This window comes from Ischnura elegans, chromosome 1 (assembly GCF_921293095.1).
Source record: "Ischnura elegans chromosome 1, ioIscEleg1.1, whole genome shotgun sequence".
In the NCBI taxonomy this organism is placed as follows: Eukaryota; Metazoa; Arthropoda; class Insecta; order Odonata; family Coenagrionidae; genus Ischnura; species Ischnura elegans.
Genome location: NC_060246.1, coordinates 59,141,728 through 59,156,054, shown reverse-complemented (window position 1 = coordinate 59,156,054; position 14,327 = coordinate 59,141,728). Strand labels below are relative to the sequence as shown.

The 14,327-nt window shown below is 39.0% G+C and overlaps 1 protein-coding gene across 1 annotated transcript in view; it reads left to right on the top strand.

Annotated features, from left to right (window-relative positions):
• Positions 1 to 14,327, top strand: part of LOC124161295 (sodium-independent sulfate anion transporter-like) — a 49,135-nt gene that overhangs the window by 14,127 nt on the left and 20,681 nt on the right. The window contains exon 2 of the mRNA XM_046537602.1: positions 11,333 to 11,772. Within this exon, the coding sequence (XP_046393558.1) occupies positions 11,622 to 11,772 (151 nt within the window). The 5' untranslated portion in view covers positions 11,333 to 11,621. The remainder of the gene's footprint in view (positions 1 to 11,332; positions 11,773 to 14,327) is intronic.

The following is a 14,327-nucleotide window of genomic DNA, read 5'->3' as shown; positions in this document are numbered from 1 at the left end:
CTAGTTTCATTACTTTTAGATAGCATCTGACTTGTCAAAGAATTACTTTTGCGCTCTCTTTGCTTTGTGTATGTTGTATTTGATTAGTTCTTTTAAGTGTTTTTTTTATTTTAGGTCGGTCCTATGAAGTGTTACGATATTTTAACTACCGCTGAGTTTTTTTTCTCATTTTTTTGTCTCATTTTATATTCTCTCATTGTCTCATATTTATTTTCTCATCATTTCATTATTTTGTTGTTTGGAATATCGTGATAATGTGGTATATCCTTCAAATCGTTAAAAAGGGCGTAAATTAATTGCATTGATTTCAGTGCACTTAATTGACGTACATTTGAGGACCTAAGAATGGGCATTGTACTTTGCGCAGCTCCTTTACTGAAACCATCTCATACCTACAAAATTTCCATTTTGCTTTATGGTCCTCCTCAGTAAGCCGTCATGAACCAGTTTATCTGGATGTATGGATTAAATATAGGCTTATTGTAAAGTTTTGTACCAGTACTGACCAAAACTATTGACCTGCGAGGGTTGTTTGTCGAAGGTCAGTAGTTTGTATTTAGATTAGTTGAGGCGATTCTGTGTGGAGCCACATCATTCACCGTGCCTTTCAAGTACATATAAAAAATCAGTCAACGTTGATATCAATTTAAAGCTTTCGTAAACGAGCACAATGAAATGGCACTCAAAACCTCTTTCATATTTGTATCTACGAAAAAAATTACCATTGTTTGACTAACCATTATAGTTATCATGCCAAACACCCTAAAAATGACCTTCAGCTTAACGTCATAAGGATTGACTTACGCCTGAAAACTTTGCAAAAACGATGTTTCTGGAACTGATTTATTCTCTTGGACTCCTGCACATTGTTTATCGTTTATTGCATCAGCTATTTAAAAATTTATGAACGGCTATTTCTGTTTTCCGAGAAGGTATTCCACGGCCGGCCGTGCCGAAGGCATTCTTGCTTCTGCGCAAACATCCCCTCCCACAAATCGACCCGCATTTCACGCATCCCCCAGCTCTTTCTTTAATGGCGTCTTTCACATTTTCGGCCACCAATCTTTGTTCACATTCCAAAATCTCGCAAACGGAGTGGTTTTATCATATCCTTGATTTTGAGATCAAATTCATAGGAATGACGTAGATTTTTCCCTCAGTACCGCTCATAGCAGACACTTGCGAGTATGCTGCAGTTTCCTCCTCTGCCGGTCATGATGGTGCATTTTTCTGATTGATATTTTCTCAGCCTCCTCAGAAAAAGGTCTAGTTTCTAATGCGCTAGGAAAAAACACTACGTTTTCTTGGATCTAGATCTTTGATTTCCTCGGCAGATAAAGCACAGAAAGTATCATCGGGTAATTTTATGGTATTGTATTTGGAGGAGGCGACCGACAGGTGAGGTCATTTGCGTCATGAGGGATGGAAGAAAGGGGGGAGATAAACCCGGCGTCGGCATTAGCCTGCTCTTAGTGAAAGGCGCCAAGGGGACCACGGCTTAACGTCCCATCCGACGGATGGAGTGTTGCGCTTGAAATGTCCTCCACACAACACTCAAGCAGTGATCGGGCAGTCTCTGAAAATTCTCTGCCACTGCCGGGATTTGAACCCGAGCTCGCCGGGTGGGAAGCCAACACTCTAACCACCACACCAACCCGATCCCCGATCCCGATGGGTAGTTGTCTCCCACCGAGTAATTGGCTGCATGTCTCCCACGGTGGGAAGCCTGAGAATCCTTTCTACACTACGTTTTAAGGGGACGCATCACTCCCGCTAATTAAACTATTTTCCTTGCAAATTGCTGGTGAAAATTTTAAGTTATCATTTCGAAAAATTCTGAAAATATGGAGAGGATAAATTTGAACTTTTACCCGTGTCCTATATTTGGAAAGTCTACCTCGGCATTTTTTAACTGAGGTAAAAATGTTCATTTTTATTATACAGGTGAATATACAGATGGTACTTTGTTCATATCTATTTGTTTATTTTGTGCCCCCAATAAACTCAAGCGGCATGATTTTAGTATTTCCCTTTATTTTGAGATCGAATTCATAGTAATGGCAATGTGTACTAAAAAATTCAAGCTGATAGCTTGTTTTTTAAATTAGTTATATTTAGGTCATGCACCCTTTAAATGAGGCTGGTCTAGGAGATGAAGCATGTTTCATATTCATGAAGATTTGAAAACGTATTGAATATACTTCATCGAATGACGCTGAAAAAATAGGCGTTACATGCCAAATTTCTGGAAACTACTTTTAAAAATCAACATACGCGACGTGGGAAAATGTTGATTTTTACTCAAATGTGTATCATTTTTGACGAAAACAAATATAATTGATTTGTCTTTATTGAGAAAATCGTGGTTAATGTGAAAATAATGCTCTTCTTTGGGTAAATTATCAAGTTGTTAGCAGTGAAACGCTAAGCTTGATGTCAATTATACTTATTAAACTAAAAATGGCGCTACAGTCCGCGTAATAAGTATTACCATCGTAGTATAAGGATTGAATACTCAACATTCTACATGCTTAGACCTATTGCATTATTTTTTACAAACTTGTTTCATGCATCATTTGCGCCTTGGTTGAGAGTAGCGTCTTTGAATTCAGTGAATGAGGTCAACAAGTACTGATTCAACCCTCCAAAATCTGCTTTATAAATAAAAAAATTAAAGCAGAGTATAAAAGTAAATTATAAAGTAGACCCTTTTTAGAGAGTTTAAATAGTTTGCATTGTTGAAGTAGGGTATATTTCTATTGTAATTATGTCACTTCTATCTTTTATTTGTGTACTTCAGAACTGCTTTCTCATCCTCTCGATTTCAGCTTCACGAGATTTCGAGTGTATTTTCGTTAGGGGTTCTGTGAAAATATATCCACCCGTTTATAATGTTGAAATATTTTATTTTCCCAATTTTGTATTGCTTGACATTGACCAGTTACGAACATTTCAACTTGAGGGGAACACAAAATCACCCCAGCCTGTCGACTCAAGTTTATCTAATGGAGAATGAAGGTGAAGAAAGCATGCGGGCAGATACACTACCACTATGACGAACAATTACACTACCATTAAAGGTGCTGGGCACAATTATAAGAGCAAACAAAATGTTAACCTTCACTTTTAAAGCGCAAGAAGTAGCTTGCTGTATTTTTATGCTCTTCTAATTTTGAATGACGCACAAGAGATAAATGACTTGTTGTGACATCATAAAATGTTAAATCCAATGTTGTTATGTCGTTTAAGTAGATATCTTAACATTTGATAGCTCAGTGCTGGTTAAATCATTCTCAATCCCTTCCCTCTTTATTGTTAACTTTCTTTCAAAACCAGTGCGTCTTGCTCAGTCAGATGGAAAATTTACTCTTGAATGATGCTGGTTGGTATGCTTTGCTGATTTTTTTGCTGTGATGAAAAATTTCCTTTGAACAAGGGGGTATCATTGTTGTTTCATTCTCGTTTCTAATACTAATTCCCTATACTCTTGGTCAGATTATTGAGCCTTGTAACTATTTACGTAACAATAGAATTCTTATTTTCGTGTAATCATGGCGTATCTAAGAATTCAGTCTACCTCAAAATTTTCACTAGTGGCGTGCATTTGTAGATGTTATGTCGTGTACCATAGTTATAAACTAAACTTTTCATTAAATATTAACTCTCTTTCTCTCTCAAGTAATTCTCTTACTTCAATAAACTTGTGGCGTAGTTTACCTACATTATTTTGTGTCCATCTATACATATTTTAAGCTAATTTTGGATTTTACTTAGAACCAAGGGGGACGGATATGATATTGAAATCGGTATAACTATTCCCGCAATTACATGGGCAGGGGAATGAAGAGAAAACTAGAGTAAATCAAAGACGAAAAATAAATAAATACGAACCAAAAGCAAAACTTGAAAGAATTGGGTAGAAAATTCAAGGGGAATGTCGATAATCTTTCGTCTATGAGACGCCTAATGTTCTTCATGAGTGTTCAACTGGCGATGAGTATTTTTAAAGAAATCGTCAAAATTGACACGGAGCCAGCCATTGAAAAATAGTCTAAAGTTGGCTGAGTAAGCTTTTGTTGTCTACCTTAACTTACACCCAAAGTCTCATTACCCCGGTTTCTTATCCCGCTCTGGGTACGAATGCCATACTGTTCGAAGGACAAGGTCTCAGATAACGCACTGTGATATAGCCTCAGAAGTGGAATCTCTATAGAATTCAAACATTTCCGAGACATGTAAGAGGCAGGCAACGAACGCTACGTCAGGAAGTGATCTAAATCCAATAGGCTATCGCTAAAAAAAAGCTGGAGGATATGAGACAGCGGTGAAAGTAAAATAAAACGCTTAGAAAATGCAGGTAGATTTATAGACTGCAGGCAAATAACACGTTAGTTGGAGTATTAACAATTTTACTAACCCTTTTCCACTGGCAGAAAACTTATTTTATGAGCAAAAATACCTCAATTTGCTTTAAGTACCATAATACGCACGCGCATGAAAGTAGCAACCACCTAGGTAAGTACTGTAAATTACAAGTATCTAGCGATGTTTAGGTTTAATGGCTGAGGTTTGAAAAGTGCTTGTGAGCCTATAAATTATTTCATGAACAATTATGAAGAGTTACAATGATAATAAAATTAACTTTGTTAAATAAATTTTTCCCGCTTTGTTTCTGTAATTTGGCTTTCCGTGGGGAATCAAGAAAATATATATCAATTCAAATACCGTGAGTTATATAACTTGACAAATATCGCCTTTTTTCTGTCTTATGTAGGCTTTTCTACTATACATAAAATATATATCAATTCAAATACCGTGAATTATGTAACTTGGAAAATATCGCCTTTTCTCTGACTTATGTAGACTTTTCTACTAAAGTGTACATTTTTCACTATTTTTTGTATTTTCATGTCCAAACAGCGCCACCCTGGGCACCACGAAACCCACTGTAGAAAGGTCTATGCCCACCTGTTGGTTCGGGATGAGGTTTTTGTTTGGGTTCGAACAGCTTGGAGATGCAATCAGTACACAATCAGGTGGTAAAGGTGGCACATATGCCATCGGCTTGAGCAATAGAGACCACTCCCAAGGGGTCGAGGTCCCTTCCGAGAATTTAAGAAAGTTGCCTGCGTCACAACCGCGAGTGTTCTTCTTCGCGTGCCGTTGGATCCATTTTATGACGCGATAACGATGACGCCAGAGCTTTTCAGACGTCATCGGGCGCAGGAGTGGGTAAACGAGTTCCTCTTTTTCCACGCGTGTAGAGAGCACGCCTCTTACACGACGATCCTCCACTGGCCGGAGTGGTCGGCCAATTACAACTCCGCCCACCCTTCCCGCGCGATTTTCCCAGCGGCCCGTGGTGGTGGGGGTGGTGGTCGTCGCTTGGGAAACCCGGGGTCGATCGTGCGGAGAGGACTCCCGGTTCTCCCCCTTCGGGATTTCGTCTTGCACGAGAGAAAAGAGTGTTTGTTTATTTGTGCTCGCTTGCGGTGCATTCACTAAAGGTCCTTGAGACGATGGGGAAATTCATTTGGGGGAATCGGAGAGTTTGTGGGGGGGGGGGTGGGAGGTAAGGTATATTTCTCCTACGTGTTTCCCAAATCAAACCGCCCCCGCGCTGCACAAAAGTTTACTCGTTCGTGGGCGGGTGAAATTCATCCGTTGGGTATTTCTTGCCAAATTTCCATGCGCAATAATGGGCCCTGCTTTAACCTCCGCAGTCCAAGGACACATCTACGTATTTCTGGTTAATTAGATATCAACAAACAGCATTAGCGATTTCTGTTAATCATACTTCTGTGCGATGCTGTCATCGGTCAGGACGCCCTGAAGTAGTTGCAATAAAGATAATTCACTTACCGAATCGGTGAAAAAAGTCAAATATTTATTTATTTATTTGCAATAAACCCAAAAACAGTACATGAGACCTTTTACATTGGATTTTTAAACAAATGGTTGAATAATTAAGTGTAATGAGAAAAAATAACGACAGAAATCAACGTACAGTGTACATTAAGCCAGCACCGATGAGGTTAATGTGTGAGTAGCTTTTTCAGAGTAACTTTCATTATTGGTAGTTATTGCTCCTTAAGTATTTTATCTGTGTTTATTTCATGCATCGTATATATATATAAAATTTGAATAGCGCTATTTCAGCTTCAACTCGTGTTCATTACCACTTTGCTCGGCATAAATTGGCGAAAATACGAAGTTAAAAACTCAAAAAAGCGTCTGTTGATTCAGAACAGCTTAAAACGGCGTAAATCGCCTATGGATTGTCATTGCTTGAAATAGCTCAAAATTTTCTTTCTCTTAACATTAGCCAGCAGCAAAGGAGACATGCAGTTTCATCCATTGATAACCATGAAAACTATCGTAAGTTTTCGAAAATCTATTCCATGATTGAAGCGCTGTGAGTGCTGTGATTGAAGGAATGTCATTGCTTGGTCTTTCTATACGTAAAGTAATGCCTATAGTTCAGTTTTGAACAGGGCTTTATACCGCAAGGGTTCTTGATGGGGTATGGAAATCGGTTTGATGCTGTTTTCTCATGCTCCATGTGCGTTGTAGCTAAGTGTGCATAAATGGATCGATAGGGATTTTTTAGTGATATATTACGAAAAAATTCCTTACTCTTTGCTTCATCATGCGGAGCCAAATATCAAGTACATTGATTTGTCTTTGTAAGAAAATCCGTTCAAAGTATCCCACATATTTGAAGGCCCTCCTCATAAACCAGGCGTTGAAGTCTTCCTTATGTAAACGTTCCTTAATTTCTTTAAGTTAATGAATCATATTATTTCATCGCGAAATTTATTACGTTAATAAATTACTTTAACGGATTTAAGTATAACATTTCAGCTCTTAAAGCTTTTTATTTTCCCATGGAATAGATTCAACATTCGCACACTTTTATTTATTGCGATTGTCCTACTGCTCAGAGAATTCCTCAAAACCAGAGGCAACACTCCCTGTAAAGACTCAGAAAAAAATACTCTGCCTTATAAGAATGGGAAAACCCATCGTATTCAGAAAGCTAAAATTAATATTTACCTCGCCTAAGAAGGGAAATGTTTGGAATATTTCACTTTTCCCGCGTGCTATAGTCGCAACTTCCGGGAGTGAAAGCCTTCCATCTAATCCGGAGGTGCATGAATGAGACGTACTAAATTGTCAGGCACTGCAATGAAAATCCCTCATTATGACGTCATAATGACAGCAAATGTTGTTCTTTCCTCATCGCCACTTTCCGGTGCGACTGAACGATGTTCTTCCATCTATGATACGCTTAATGTCCCTCAAATGAGGTGGCAAGAAATTGCCTTGAATTAAATTGGCCAATGTTTGCCCGTTTTGCTCTACAGAACAAGGTAACTACTTGTTTTCTTCTTGCTTCCAGTTGTTCTCGTCGCTAAAGAGAACGCATCTAAATCTGTCGCATTTTTTTTATTTTTCGTGACGTAATGCTTGTTCATAATTGACGCTATCATCTTGAAAATTTCAGGGTTTAAAGATTTGAACTTTGTCAACGTTTGACAACAGACTTTACCTCGGCGAATACACACAGTACAATTGTTAACTGAGAGATATGGAATAATGCTGACAATATACGATGAAAATTTCAAGATTCTCGCATGAAATAATTTTCTCTTCAACTTCTATTTTATACGACTTATCGTCATTAATGATTCTTAATTGGATTTTAATGATATCTACTTAAAAAAGATGGTTTTAACTTAATTGTTGGAAATAATGAATCTCGTGAAGAATAATAAATACAAGCTTTTTGCGGTACTATCACACAGATACTACACGTGAAAATTTATATAAATGGATGCACTGCAAGTGAAAATCAAATCGTTCTTTTTGCAAAAAAATTCAAATTGATTATTACGTACCAACTTCAAAATATCTTGCAAATAGCAGATTCCGCAAAAATATAATACTTACCCTTTTAACTCCCTTACAAATTTATCTCACTCTCCCGAAATATCGGACTACAGCTTCATATTTGAACAGGAAGAAATAAGTGTGCATCATTTTTGGTATCCATAAAAATTATTATATTTTATAGAAAAGCACTCTCACTAAGTTTTAATGGAATTATAATGTCACTGACAAGGAAACAACACACCTTATCGAGTTGATACAAGCCACTATTGGAGGGTAGAATAATGCCGCTAGCTGTAGTGTATCTACACTTTCTACTTGCTGCCCTTCATTGTATTATATCCGTCCTAGATCTAAAATTATCCTTAAACGATTTATGAGCTGTGCAGTAATAATTTACATCTTCAAATAAATCCAAAAGGGAAATAACTAGTGGAAAAACATGCCTTTAGAAGTACTGAAAACATTGTAAATATACTTTGACAGTTTAAATGCTTTCACCTAATTTGAATGGATAATTTAATTTTGAAAATACCATGAAGCTTTATGCTTCAAATCAATTTTTTTACCACAGATATAATAAATTTTTGTGTAAAAATTAACAGCATAAAAATAGAAGAGGATACGATCTGAACTCATTAAAGCTTCTCTGTCAATGTTACAAAAGTAAAACACCTATTTTTCCATGCGGAGTGCAAGCTTAATTGATTTTCAGGTCTGCATTACGAAATTTGTTTAGCTGTTCCTCATTTTTAGGGCTATCGATACAAATATAAGTAAAGGAATTGGGTACCGCATCAAACCTCAATTCGCATGTTTCGATTCGATTGAAGGCATCTCCTTCTAACGCTGAAAAATATTCCATGCTTGACAATTATAATGTCTGCTTGACCTCGAATATTACTCCTACTCATTTACCTTATGATGTGCGGAAATGTAGATCTCTTTAACTCCTCTCGACGCTGTTTCTAGTCCATGCCAGCAAAACGAACTGCCGCTGAAATCATTACGATCCCAATGTCCGCATTCCGGCACGTAATTTTCAGTTCACATTGGTGATAATGGAGGTTAAGCCGATAAACCTCATATGCGCCCTTTGTATAGACAACGAGGCAAGGACTTACTGGCTAGGAAGAAGTTTTCATTGAATATTATGGATCTAATGCACATGTTCGGTGACATTAGAATTGCACCCATAATAAATCCATTTATGAGGAATGTGTGATTTCATGCCTTCAAGGCTTGCGGCGGTGCTGGTAGCACCTACCTCCTCGCAATTGCAACCTATCCTTTATGTGGGAGCTATTTTTCATTTTGTGGCAAAAGTTGTTCCATACAAATGAATGGTTCTGCTTGGAATATATTTAAGGTTAAAGCGAGAAGGAGATGACGTATATGAAAAATATATAAAAAAACAAATCATGGTTGAAAGTGACTGCGAGAGAGTTTTAGAATCCCGACGCTTCTTGCAGCGTTTTCAAAAACTCTGCTGGTATACCGTTTGAGACACAAAAAAAAATTTTATTCGAATGATATTCCGAAATCAGCTTGTGAGAAAAAAAGCCAATCATTTTCCTTGGCCATCTTTAATGCCTCTGGATTTGTTGATGAAATATGGGGTCGGATGAGGATGTCAATAAAATACAATTAAATCCAGTTATAACGCAGGTTTCGGGGGACGGATTTTGTACTCGCGTTAGTACGTAAAGCTTTAGGAAACAAAGAAAAACACCTTAAGTTATTTTTAAGCGGGAATTTGTTTGCATGACACGATTCTAAAATGTTATTTTGTCGTTTAGGATATCGTCCGCTATTTTTTTTACGGGATTTGCTGAAATAATCTGATATTTCCCATTAGCAAAGCATTTGATAGGACGAAGTTTGCCAAAAAGTTATCCAAAAGTAGTAAATCAATATCATAACGTCATGATTCTGGGGGGATTGGTGAAACCCGCGGTATGTACGAAACTGCAGTTTAGTGGGGTTGTATACGGTTTTTACTGCAGTTTAAAAACTCAAAAGCAATTTTTTTAACATAGTATAGCATATCTGGTACAGTATAAATATTATTTTTGATAAATTTTGTAAAATGCAGATAAATATCAAACAGTCGGCGTTATATTTTTAGGAATACAGTTCAATCTGTACATTTGTATTCATTTCATTGTTTTAAGTAATTAGTTAAGAGCAATTTTTTGCATATCGACTTTTTGATTGACAGTAACCAACTTATCTAGGCAACAATGAATGTGTCAATTAGCACCAAATGAAACTGAATCCTTCAGGAATCTGAAATTATTATTATTATTGCGATACTGATATTCTCTCTATAACTTTGAGATTCTGCTGAAGAAAGTGCACTTTAAGACTTTCGGGGTTTGTTGAGGAGTTTGTTGTATTTAAGTATTCAACCGATTAAGGTAGGTTTCTAATAAATCCGAAAGGAATATAATTAGTAGAAAAAAACATACCATTAGAAGAGACTGAAAACATTGTATATATACCTTGACAGTATAAATGTTTCAACTTATTTTAATGGATATCTCAATTTTGACAATACCATGTGGTTTAATGCTTCGAATCAAATCTTTTAGCACAGACATAGTAAATTTTCGTGTAAAGGGAGAAAGACAGCATAAAAATAGAAGAGGATTCGATCTGAACCCATAAGAAACATTCTGGAAGCCTCACCTTCCTTCAAGCGCATTCCTCTTCAATTCATTGTAAGGTCCGCTGCCTTTCATTCGTTTGGCAAGTTAAATATTCGCCTCCAACTCCAGTATCTTTATGGAAAAACTTTTGCGTAACGAGCTCGGGGCAGTACCATTTCCACCTGCGTTTCACATTCATCCCGCACTCCAATTGCCCCCGAGTGGAATAAAAAGTCACGTTCCCGAGCGGTACTTCCCCCCTTCACTGCACTGTACTCGCGCGTCATAATAACCCCTCCGCACCCGAACCGGTGGGCGGTAAGGAAAAGGTGTATGTATTCTATGGAGAGGGTTTCCATGTGCGTCCGTTTGACCGCATCCAAAAAATTTCTCCGATTCGCAGAAAGGCAGGGCCGCGGCGGCAAAGTCGCTGGCACCGACGAGCTCACCTCCGGCCAGGATTTCACCAACAAACCCCACCCCCTTTCCTTGTTTCTCTTCACCTCCACCTCCTCCACTATCCCGGCTCCCACCCCTCCCACCACATTCTCTTTCCCGCCCCACCCCCTCCACCGCGACCCCCTCCAACCCTCCAGCTCCCTCCACCATGGAGTTCCCAGCTGTATCGCTCGGCTGTCCATTCCGTACCCATCTTTCTAGACGGTCGGACGTACTTGGACGAAATCCCCTAAATAAGCGAAAGAGAGAGAGAGAGAGAGAGAGTGTGTTTCATCTCTCTGCAAATTCTTCATTCAAATATCCCCCTTTCTCTCCCATTTGTCTTCCAGGCTAAAAACGCTTTGAAGTCACTCACTCCCCCTACCATCGTTAACTTCGATCGACTTGTATCCTTCGGCCTGAAGACAAGGCCCTCCCCCTTTCCATTGGACACCCTGGAATGACATTGGCCGAGTGCTACTGAGAACCCCCTCCAGTGCTGCAAGGGAGGAGGTGGAAGAAGAGTTGGTGAGGAGTTGGAGCCGCTAGCAAGAAGCAGTCGGCTTCGGCGAGGGACTAAGGGGAGACGGGAAGTTGAGAGAGGGTTCTCCGAGAGAAGGAAGACGAAGTTGTCCGAGGATGAAGTCCGAGGTGGGCTCCAGTGAAGTGACGCTCGTGTCTTACATTGGCGGGGAGGAAGTGGACGAGGGTAGGAAGACGGACCTGAGTTCGGACCCCGACGGGGCCAAGGGGACTACCACCGCTGGAGCTGCGGAGGGAACTGTACAAGGTGAGTGCTGAAGGTTGAGGTTGATGGCTGCCGTCTGCATCCGATACATATGGCTTCCCGCAGATCGCGAATACTTTCGGTTCGACGTGCGATCATGTTGTTTCCCCCGCGAATTCAGATATCCCACGAGCCCACTCGACCAATTAGATTGGCGCTCCTTAGATCCGCTTTTGTTTACTCCGGACCTTTTTTGTTTTCCCTCGTGCCTGATGTGATGGGGCCATAGTGATACTCTACGAGGTTGATAAAGTATGCGTCGACAGTTTACCCGCGCGGTCTCATACCTTGGTGTGAATCAGGGTTAGGGCTAGATGAGAAGGATTTTTCCATACCAGATAGGCTCAAAAAAATTCTTGGCCAAATGGGCGTGTGATCCTAATCGCACAACTTGTTATCGGATCTCTCATCTGCGGTCATCTGCATTTTACTGCACATCTGCGGTCATCTGCACACTTATCACTTTGCTAAAGTTAGATCAAAAAGGTCGTTTTTGGCGTCAATAATTACGAGTTATGTTGCTTCCACTTTACGTTAACCTGCTTGTTTTTATTATAAAAGAGATCACCGATTGTCGCTTAGACTGCTTCATAATTTTCCGTCCATTTTAACAACCTTTATATCGTAACATCTCTAAATGCACGATGAATCCATTTACTTGGACATTTCCGACATCGGTCATCAGCTCTGGCCTCATGCTAAATATGTAGGGTCCATGTAGTAAATTATTCATTCTGACTAGTTTACGAAGAGACACGTGTTTCAACGAATGCCATTTCACCCCATTGCGTCAAACTGAAGTGCTCTATCTTATCCTACTACAAATCCATTTGCAATCTGACCGCGTCATGAGGGGTCGTGCTTTTAGCCCTAACAATATGGGGTTGTTTTGTTTACATTGAGCGCAGGTCATTTAGGAAATCTACCCTTCATTCCAAACCTCGCTATGCTATCGATTGTAACGGATATTTAATGGGGGACTTTCAGTGGCGCAAATATTTTCTCGGAGGGAAAGCTCCATATGTGACCCCGCGAGTAATCAAGATAACATGCGCCATTGGGATGGTATGCATTGCTTCATGACATTTTACCAATCGGTACACGTTTCACTCAAGGCCCTTTTATTTCATTTTATTTTCGTTGCGAGTGGCTCCTTTTCGGGAAACATTTTTCCGCGCAAGATATTTTTGCTTACTTGCTCCGCAAACCTAGACACTATTTATTCCTTCAGCCCTAATTTAAGATTTCTAGGTCGTATTTAATACGACAGTCTATCGTTGCGACCTTGTGTGAAGACCTTAAAGGGTTTGCTTGCAATTTCCAGCGGTATTATGCAGATACGCCTATCGAAGCGGGGCCACATACTCCACGCGGGAGATAGCGATTAGTCATATGCCTTCCCGTTAGTGGCGCAACTTCGAATTTTTCCACGGTTGCAGTTACTTTCCAGACCTTTCATGAAGATAAAACGTGATGCTGAATTTTTTACGTCTTATATTTCTCATACTATATCAAAATTTTTCTTTTCTCTATACATGCTTACATGATAGCTATTAAGTGATGATATGCGAAAGTTCTTTGCTTGATGAAAATAGCTTTCTTGACGAAGCTGTTGCATTAGGACGAACTCAATGTTGTAATGCATACAGGTAATTAGGAACCGGCTGTTGCGAGCCAAGGATAACGGACTGCATTCCTGAGGAAGGCATTGCATAGAAATTACCGAAGGTTCTCAATGGTAAACGCTTTCGAGACCTCGAATGGAATTAGTTCTCAGAGTGCGTCATTTAGTTAAATGCTTTACTTATCGGTGGTATTCGTGGTATTGATTGCGCATTGAATCTCAAAATCGAACAATTACCTAACATTAGCGGTTTTTGCGAGACCGGAAATAAAATATAGCATGCTATCAGGTATTTTGACCTGGTAAAACTTTAAAACACTATCCGGTGTATTGACATTATGTTTCGTATTTGGCGTACTTTGACATTGATATGGTTAAAAAAATAAACTATGGAGTCTTTAATCATTACTAAGTCATTAGTTCAAATAAAATGGAGAAGGAAAGCTAAATTTACAAACTCGAGATCAACTGCATGAGACAAGTTCACATAGTAAATAGATTTATAACTATCTTGGGATACCGGTCTACAATCATTATGATTTAAGGCATTGCTCAATTTAGATTTTGATATCAAAGATATATGGCTGAAATTTAGGTCATGTTGATCCTGTCGTTAAGGGAGAAATCGAAGTAAAACCCTTTGGTTTTTTTAATTATTATTATTCATTTATTTTGTTATTATTATTCGTAGCGCTCGTAGGTATATACTATGTATTGACCATGTGGGGACTGTTTGTACTATCCGTGGATGATTTTAAAGCATTCAGACCCCGTGAAGGATTTTTTGTGTATATTTGAAATCGTGGGATTGCATTTGATTCCTTTGGCCTAAGAAACGTGTTTCCTTTCTCATTACGCTCTGTCGTGTGTTATTAAAAACCGATTTTAACCCTCACCAAAAACCATACCTGCGAATTAACTCGGTGAACAACTC